The sequence below is a fragment of the Archocentrus centrarchus genome, chromosome 11 (assembly GCF_007364275.1).
Source record: "Archocentrus centrarchus isolate MPI-CPG fArcCen1 chromosome 11, fArcCen1, whole genome shotgun sequence".
NCBI lineage: Eukaryota > Metazoa > Chordata > Actinopteri > Cichliformes > Cichlidae > Archocentrus > Archocentrus centrarchus.
The window spans coordinates 31,396,292-31,406,413 of NC_044356.1; the positions used below are offsets into that span (position 1 = coordinate 31,396,292).

Sequence of the window (10,122 nt, forward strand, 5' to 3'; positions counted from 1 at the left end):
AAAACAGTCGTACAAAAACCTCCCTCAGTCACACTGAACAGAAAGTGAACTGACTGCTGCAGCTGGAAGCTACTGCAGAGACTGATACAGTTCACTGAGGACACACACACACACACACACACACACACACACACACACACACACACAGTGGTTGTTTCAAGTAGCAAGTTGTATCTCACAAATAGAATTTTGTAGAATAAAATGATTTAATACAAAGCAAATAACAAAGACATTAATGTCTGTCTTCATCTCCTATGTCACACAACTGTACATAGACTCATGTATTGCTGTGGCAGGCAGGTCTTGGATCCCAACACCAGACTCAAGAAAGGGATTCAACTTAAACTCCAGCTTTATTGCTGGAAACACAGGACTTACAGATAATCAACAAAACAGACTAGCAATCTCACTTAATCAGAACTACACAAAAACAGGACAACACACAGCAGGAGAGAAGCTAAGACCTCGAATTTCCTGCTTCTAAATTCAGACAAAACTGAAATTCTTGTAATCGGCTTCACAAATCTTAGAAACATAGTGTCAAACCAGATACTTAATCTGGATGGCATTACTTTGGCCTCCAGTAACACTGTGAGAAATCTTGGAGTCATTTTTGACCAGGATATGTCCTTCAATGCACATATTAAACAAATATGTAGGACCGCTTTTTTGCATTTGCACAATATTTCTAAAATTAGAAACATCCTTTCTCAGAGTGATGCTGAAAAGCTAATTCATGCATTTATTACTTCTAGGCTGGACTATTGTAATCCATTATTATCAGGCTGTCCTAAAAGCTCCCTGAAAAGCCTTCAGCTGATCCAAAATGCTGCAGCTAGAGTACTGACAGGGACTAGAAAGAGAGAGCAGATTTCTCCCATATTGGCTTCTCTTCATTGGCTCCCTGTTAAATCTAGAATAGAATTTAAAATCCTTCTCCTCAAATGAGGTCTTGAATAATCAGGCCCCATCTTACCTTAAAGACCTCATAGTCCCATATCACCCCAACAGAGCACTTCGCTCTCAGAGTGCTGGCTTACTTGTGATTTCTAGGATACTTAAGAGTAGAATGGGAGGCAGAGCCTTCAGCTTTCAGGCCCCTCTTCTGTGGAACCAGCTCCCAGCTTGGATTCGGGAGACAGACACCCTCTCTGTTTTTAAGATTAGGCTTAAAACTTTCCTTTTTGTTCAAGCTTATAGTTAGGGCTGGATCAGGTGACCCTGAACCATCCCTTAGTTATGCTGCTATAGCTGGATCAGATGACCCTGAACCATCCCTTAGTTATGCTGCTATAGGCCTAGGCTGCTGGGGGGGTTCACATAATGCACTGTTTCTTTTCATTCACCTTATTTACTTTGTTTATGCTCCACTCTGCATTTAATAATTAATTGTTATTAATCTCTGGCTCTCTTCCACAGCATGTCTTTTTTTCTCTCCCTTCAGCCCAACCCGATAATGACTGCCCCTCCCTGATCCTGGTTCTGCTGGAGGTTTCTTCCTGTTAAAAGGGAGTTTTTCCTTCCCACTGTCACCAAGTGCTGCTCATAGGGGGTCATTTTGACTGTTGGGTTTTCTCTGTATTATTGGAGGGTCTTTACCCACAATACAAAGCGCCTTGAGGCGACTTTTTGTTGTGATTTGGTGCTATATAAATAAAATTGAATTGAACTGAATTGAATTGATCTGACACTGGCGGCAGCAGCGTTTTCATATTCAAAACATTAAAAATTCTTTGGCTCACAACATCACATTGTTTAACTGAAGACAGACCAATCTTAAAATTAGTTTCATTCCTTTCACTTTAATTGCACAAAAGGACAAGAGTGTGATGGTAAAGTGCAAATTATGTCCAGGACAGGCTGCATATTGATATTCATGATGATCAGTGATGTTGATGTTCATACTTTGATGATATAATAAAGTTTTAGGTTCAATCAGCTTTATTACAGCCTTTCAATCATTTTTTAAAAATTTATTTGCATTGAATAAAAATATGAAACATTTATTAAACTTTTTTAATATTAGAGATGATCATTTATATTTTATGACAATATTAACAAAGAAGTCAGCTTATATTTAAAAATGTGTTTTGTTTTATATCCATTTATTTGATTTCAAGTAATCTGTTACAAACAATAAGAACTGATTCATTATGATTTTATTCAGTGACGTGCAGTCAGGGGAGGCAGGTGAGGCACGGCCTCACCTGTCATCGTGGAAATATAAAATTAAAAAATAAATTAAATGGTTATATTCATTCAGTGATTTGTATTTTAAAGTTCTTTTCCATTTAACTACACCATTTTTAGATTAGTTTTTTCAAAATCGCTGAATTTTCGCATTTGCCGGTCAAATACTAAGAGACGAACGGTGAGGCACCAGCCCGGCGAGCCGCACCACGGATTGCGCAATCCGTGGTGCGGCTCAGTATAGTCATTGCCAATGACTACTAACTGTGCTGGCATGCTATGCAGTGAGACCGGATTACTTTCCCTTTGCATGTGGCTATTAAAATGTTCTAACACTTTTACTATATGAACTAAATTTCCATATTTTAGCTGGTGTATATAATGCACAGTTTTTTTTTTGTTTTTTTCATTAACAACTGTATGTGTGTGTAATGCATTCTTGTGTTGAGCGATCATGAAACTGCTGCGAAGAGACACTAGGTGAGGCACGCAGTTCTCGTGCCTCATGGTAGGGGGCGCTGGTGATCCCAGGGACTCTACGACTCCTCGGCGGCAAGCTACCATAAACAGTTAGCAAGGCCAGTTAGTTTTTCCTGTTGCTTGGCCTTATGTTCAACATGGAAGATTACATAACTCAACTGAAAGAATTTTCTAAACTGGACTTTCAATCGAAGCAGAAGATAATAATTAAAGGAAGACCAACACCGGAGCTAAAAGGTTTGCTTCAGACTATGTTAATGTTAAACAAAACAACTGTTGCCAATCAAATGGTGAATAAGCTATATGTTTGTAAATCTGATGTGATGACGTCAGTGCCTCACCAGTCACGACCCTCACCGCACGTCACTGATTTTATTACATATGAAACTGAAACCTTAGCTTATACATTTCTACAATTTTAAAACCATAATTTTTCAGAGTTTTATTTAAATTAAACTGTGTTTTTAGATTTCTGGGACCAGCTTCCATCATGTAGCTAACATGAAGCTTTCAATCATCACATGAAGTTCTTAAACAGATGGACTCTCCTTGTTATTGTTAACTGTAGATGTTTAAACAGCAACATTATTGTTATGTTTGTTTCATCGCTCACTTCTTTGCTCTCCTGCTGTGTCATTTCTTTGTGTTTAAAATAATAAATAGGTGTGAGTTTCTCATGTGTCCAACTTTTAAGCTGTTGAGTGTAGAGCTATTTCAGATTCACACTAAACAAACAATTTACTTGGAAACAGTTTTGCTTAAAACAAAAACATCTTTATTATCTTAAAACATATTTTTGACATTATCAGATGAAAATATTTGAATTTTATTTGATCTGAGAAGAAAGAGAAACAGACAGAAAGAGTTACAGCACAGACTGTAAACAGAGAGAAGGATCAGTGAGCCTCATCAGGACTGGGAACACTGGTCTCTCCTCAGTGTCTCTGAGACTGGAGCCTGGGAGCCCTGGGTGGCCTCACAGGTCACAGAGCCCACCTTCACCCAGTCCTCTGCAGGGAGCCTCAGGGTGCTGCTCCAGCTGTAGCGGCCGTCCTGCAACACCCCGGGGCTCCTGCTCTCCTCCCAGCTGATGCTGCCACTGCTGCCGTCCATCTTCCAGGACAGCCTCCAGTCTGAGGGGAAGCCCTTGTTGGCCAGACACATGAGCGTGGCCTTCCCCTGCTGCAGCTCCTCACTGGAGGGTCCCAGCACCTTCAGGGCGGGGCGCACATCACCTAGGAGACACCAATCAGCTTAGAGCACAGGAACCACAACTTGATGTTCTCCTTGAAGAAGTTTCTGCCAGATGTTTTTCTGCTCCATCAGTCACTCACTCACACATTGTTTCACTTCCTTTAAGAAAGCTCTCATGCACATCAGCACAGAGAGAATCATCACAGTTTGACCTGAAATATGTTCAAACTACTCTGGAAATAAAAGTATGAATCACACATGACTTTAAAATATTTCATGGAAACAAACAAACCTAATGTAGCTCACTAACACTTCTGACTTCCTGAAGATTTCAAACAGTATTTAACAGAATTAAAACTAACTCTGAAACAATATTTGACACAACAAACCATCAATATTTTTAACTTCACGTTGTCCTAAAAGATTGAGTTCATCAAACAGCAGCGACTGTAATGACAGCACATAATAAATTTTTTCTCCTTATAAATAATTTAAAAATGAATTAAATTTACAGAATTCTTTTTAGAATTAAAAACAGAGATTACTAAAAGAAATAAACTGTTTCCTGCATTTTTAGGACTTTTTATATTTCTAAGATTCGTTCAGTTTGAAACAAAAATGTAAGAAAGTTAACATGGAAATGAACTGAGATTCATATTTTTCTGGTAAAAACAAAAAGGACCTAATATTAAATTTGTTTTTGACTTACTTCCAAATTCCAGTCTGGTTCCTCCACCAAACGTCCACCACAGTGATACAAACTCACTGAGCCGCCGTACAAAAACCTCTGACTGCACAGAGACACGGCTCTCTGACTCTAACTGAACTAAACCTACAAACCCTCAAGATTCAACCATTTAAAGAGAAGAAAAACCTCCTTATTCTCTGTATCAATGTTTGATTTTTTTTTTATAAGTCTCCATTTCAGAATGAGCCTTTGTCTCTTAGTGCAAAATGTCATAAGAAAATCAAACATTAAAAATAAAAATGCTTTAGTTGTTCTGATGACTATAAAGAAAAGAAAGTAAAAACAGAAAGCGTGTCTTAAAAAAACGCTTTAAATTTCACTTACTTCCAAATTCCAGTCTGGTTCCTCCACCAAACGTGAACCACAGTGATACAAACTCACTGAGCCGCCATACAAAAACCTCTGACTGCACAGAGACACGGCTCTCTGACTCTGAGACAAACAAACTCAACAAAATCATTCACTGTTTGTACAGTTTTGTCAGCTGATGTGAAAGCTGAAAATATTACAGTGAAGAATATATAGATTTGGAATGTGTGACTTTGGACTTTTGTTGTTTTGGGCCTTTCTTCTGATATCAAACACTCACAATAACACAGTGGCACCAATTCATAGAATGTTCACTGGATTTAAAAGGTATCCATGTAAATTAAGACCTGCTTGATTCCCCAAAATCATTTTAGAAAATTAATAATAATAAAATATCTACATTTTTATTTTCAGAGTCCACAGGTTAATTGTAATATATCTCCCACTGAGTTTATATTAATTTCTTTAACAGCTGTCCTTTTGCTACATTACTTATCAATTCTGAATATACTGTATTTTTTTAATGGTCTCTCTTATTGTAATTATGTGTTTGAATTCAAACAAATTAATATCATCGGGTTTTGCACCCACCAAAAATCTAGTTTATACCAGTTTTAACAGGATTGATAATATTGGATTGATGATATATCAGGCAGCGCGGTGGTGCGGTGGTTAGCACTGCTGCCTCACAGCTAGAATAACTTTTAGAAGTTCTGGGTTTGACCTTGGCTGTGTGTCTCCCTGTGCCTGCGTGGGTTTCCTCCCAGATTACATGCAATAACTGGGGTTAGGTTAATTGGTCACTCTAAATTGCCCACAGGTGTGAATGGTTGTTTGTCTCTCTGTGTTCGCCCTGCAACAGGCTGGCAACCTGTACAGGGTGTACCCTGTCTCTCACCCTGTCAGCTGGTATAGACTCCAACTATAACAGATAATTTGGTCAATTAGAACATACAGTTTAGTTCAATTGGTAATGGAGCAGTGCTTACTTAACAAGCTGAGTTAAATAAATGGGTGGTGAGTGATTCCTTAAACTAAGTATCTTCAATTTAACTTAGATCTTTCACTCCATTCCAAAATTGTCTCAAGTACATTGAACATAGTCCACTGCACTTATTCAACTGATGCTTCATTACTTCAAAAATTTAAGGCAACCAGTTACCTTAGTTTTTTTTTTTAAAGTAGATTCAATTTATCCGGATTTACAGTGTTGATAATCAGCATCATCATATTGATCCCTGTGTGAGTCAGTCAGAGCATTTCCATAGAGAGCCACTTTGCATCAGCAGCACCATGCTCCAGTGCTCTGGGAGACTTTATAGTCCTGAGAGTTGAACACTGGATGACTGACAGCTGTCCTTCATCACAACAGAAGCCACAGAAATCGTCCTCATCAAAAACATGACTTTGATCTGCGTCCTCATCTGGACTCTCCTCTGCTGCTGCTTCACAGGTAAAGTCCAGAGAATCAAACTCCTCTCCTCTATCAACATCTGTCCCTCTGAAATGAAGCTGACAAAACCATCAAGCTGCTTTATGTTTGTGTCTCTGTATCCTCAGAGTCCAGAGGACAGATCACAGTGACTCAGCCTGGAGCAGTGAGCTCTGCTGTGGGAGGATTTGTGGCCTTAACATGCAAGACTAGTGAAGACATTTCTAAGAGTTATTTAGACTGGTACCAACAGAAAGATGGAGAATCTCCTAAACTGCTCATTTACTATATTAGCAGTCGAGATTCAGGGATTCCAGATCGTTTTACAGGCAGTGGATCAAACTCTGACTTCACTCTGACCATCAGTGGAGTCCAGGCTGAAGATGCAGCAGTTTATTACTGTGCAAGTTGGCACTATCCTAACAGTCAGTGGGTGTTCACACAGTGAAAAACAGTCGTACAAAAACCTCCCTCAGTCAGACTGAACAGAAAGTGAACTGACTGCTGCAGCTGGAAGCTACTGCAGAGACTGATACAGTTCACTGAGGACACACACACACACACACACACACACACACACACACATGCACGAATGAACCTGTATCAAGACAAGTTCTTTACTTAAAAAAATACTGACTGTCAGAGATCATGATCCTCTAAATTTTTTGCTTTCTATTGATTTGCCAAAAAATTAAGACAAGTTTCATGACATTGTATTAGAAAATGCTTAATCATGACCTTTGACCTCAGGTTCACAGTGGATAATTTTATATATTTGAAGACTCAGGTGAAGAGCAAATACATTCATCCATGAGTTTGAGTAAAATGCTGTAAGTGACACATTTTGCTCAAAGGTAAATGAAACACTTGAAGGTAATGGAACAATCTGTGTTTCTGAGCTGCTCACAAACAGAAACCCTTTCATCATTTATTAACATCCTTAATTATAACATTTTCAAGTATCACATTTTAAATATTTTTATTTTCATTTGTGTGTTTAAGCATGATCATAAAAAAGCCAGAACCAAACAATGTTCTTTAATTATTGTTAAACTCTTTATACTCTGTATATTTAACAGTTCAGTCCATCTTTGCAACATTACACGTCAGCATTGATAAATCTCTGAAACCATCACTTCCACTGTCAGGATCAGTTCTGTCCTCATTACTTGAGTCCAATCATCTTCTTGCCCTCCTTCTGAGAGCCAATCAGCTTCTGTTCTGTGTGCTTTAAATCTCAGCGCTCTTCTTTCATTCTGCCTTTCAAACTCTCATTGGTGCGACCCGCCTCCTCCCCATCTCCACCTCATCCTGGACAATCAGAGATCCTCATTCAAGTCTCCACCTGCTTCATCTCTGCCAACACCAGTGTCTAAACTCCAGCCTGCTGTGAGGCTCCATCACAGTTTAATCATTTATTGCCCAATAATTGAGTAATCAGACTTTGATCAATCATCTTAAATGGTTTTAAATGATCTCTCCTTAAAGATAGGGATGACTCTCTGCTCTTTAATCTTTATTATATATTGTTTCACATGGTCAGAATAAAATGCAGGTCAAAGAACTGCTTCAAGACTAGAAATTATGAAGAGATTAGAGTTAATCTGCCACTGACATGGCCTCAGCATCTATCAAATATATTAAATGTGGATATAAGAATGAATTCAACCATTTTACACAACATTACACTCAATGTGTTCTGCTGCCATTTTTCTTTTGGTCGGCTTAATAAATCTTACAAAATGTTTGATATTTGTTAAACTCAGGGAGTCAAAGAACATGTTTACTCAGTACATTTTTATTCTTTTGAAAAGTTCAAATATCAGTTTTACAACAGACAATCACAAAAGGATCAAACTAGAGGAGATTGTGAGAGAATTGGTGTTGGCTCTCACTGCGGTATTGTATCACTTCCTGTTCCTGTTTCGGAGCACAGTGTTTTGCTGTCTGTTAGCTGTTATATCTGTATAACTCGATTTATCTGGATAATAACATATTTTAGTGTAATCTTCACCTACTTTAAATAGCATACTCTTTGCTGAATCACCTGTATTCACATTACTCACTTTATTTGTTTTTAGAAATTCGCTAGCTTAGCTCAGCTAGTAGCTTAGCCCTTAGCCGACTCACTACCAGCATGGCTTCTTCTCCTGTCTCTCCTGCACTTTCCTGCTCTGGGTGTCACATGTTTAGTTACTCCTCGGCCTCCTTTAGCAGTAACGGTACTTGTAATAAATGTAGTCTGTTTGTAGCTCTGGAGGCCAGGCTTTCTCAATTGGAGACTCGGCTCCGCACCCTGGAAAATCCTGTATCTAGCCAGGCCCCTGTAGCGGGTGCGGACCATGGTAGCTTAGCCGCCGTTAGCTCCCCCCCAGCAGATCCCGAGCAGCAGGGAAAACAGGCCGGCTGGGTGACGGTGAGGAGGAAGCGTAGTCCTAAGCAGAAGCCCCGGGTACACCACCAACCTGTTTATGTCTCTAACCGTTTTTCTCCACTCGGCGACACACCCGCCGAGGAACAAACTCTGGTTATTGGCGACTCTGTTTTGAGAAACGTGAAGCTAGAGACACCGGCGGCCATAGTCAAATGTCTTCCAGGGGCCAGAGCAGGCGACGTTCATGGAAATTTGAAACTGCTGGCTAAGGCTAATCGTAGATTTGGTAAGATCGTTATTCACGTCGGCAGTAATGACACCCGGTTACGCCAATCGGAGGTCACTAAAATTAATATTGACTCGGTGTGTAACTTTGCAAAAACGATGTCGGACTCTGTAGTTTTCTCTGGGCCCCTCCCCAATCAGACCAGGAGAGACATGTTTAGCCGCATGTTCTCCTTGAATCGCTGGCTCTCTGAGTGGTGTCCAAAAAACGACGTGGGCTTCATAGATAATTGGCAAAGTTTCTGGGGAAAACCTGGTCTTGTTAGGAGAGACGGCATCCATCCCACTTTGGATGGAGCAGCTCTCATTTCTAGAAATCTGGCCAAATTTATTAACCCTCCTAAAACCTGACTACCCAGGGTTGAGACCAGGAAGCAGAGTTGCAGTCTTACACGCCTCTCTGCAGCTTCTCTCCTCCTGCCATCCCCCCAAAACCCCATCCCCATAGAGTCGGTGCCTGCTCCCAGACCACCAAAAAACAAAGCTAAAATCAGCAAAAAGCTATTTAAGCATAAAAATTCAAAAACAATAAATAATACAGCTTCATCAACTGCACCAAAAAATAAAACAATTAAATGTGGATTATTAAACATTAGGTCTCTCTCTTCCAAGTTCCTATTAGTAAATGATTTAATAATTGATCAACGTATTGATTTATTCTGCCTTACAGAAACCTGGTTACAGCAGGATGAATATGTTAGTTTAAATGAATCAACACCCCCGAGTCACAGTAACTGTCAGAATGCTCGAAGCACAGGTCGAGGAGGAGGAGTAGCTGCAATCTTCAATTCCAGCTTATTAATTAATCAAAGACCCAGACAAAGTTTTCATTCTTTTGACAGCCCGACTCTTAGTCTTGTCCATCCTAATTGGGAAAATCAAAAACCTGTTTTATTTGTTATTATCTATCGTCCACCTGATCCTTACTCAGAGTTTCTGTCTGATTTCTCAGACTTTTTATCTGATTTAGTGCTCAGTTCAGATAAAATAATTATAGTGGGTGATTTTAACATCCATGTAGATGCTGAGAATGACAGCCTCAACACTGCATTTAATCTATTGTTAGATTCAATTGGCTTCTCTCAAAATGTAAAGGAGCCCACCCACCAC

The 10,122-nt window shown here is 39.4% G+C and overlaps 2 gene segments (V, D, J or C); one reads left to right on the forward strand and one right to left on the reverse strand.

Moving 5' to 3' along the window:
- Nucleotides 1-3,494: 3,494 nt before the first annotated feature.
- Nucleotides 3,495-6,151, reverse strand: LOC115787735 (Ig kappa-b4 chain C region-like). The segment is given in 3 exon segments: nt 3,495-3,905; nt 4,937-5,018; nt 6,128-6,151. Coding segments are annotated over 3 exon segments (432 nt in total).
- Nucleotides 6,152-6,319: 168 nt separating this feature from the next.
- Nucleotides 6,320-6,801, forward strand: LOC115787736 (Ig kappa chain V region 3381-like). The segment is given in 2 exon segments: nt 6,320-6,374; nt 6,482-6,801. Coding segments are annotated over 2 exon segments (372 nt in total).
- Nucleotides 6,802-10,122: the final 3,321 nt, after the last annotated feature.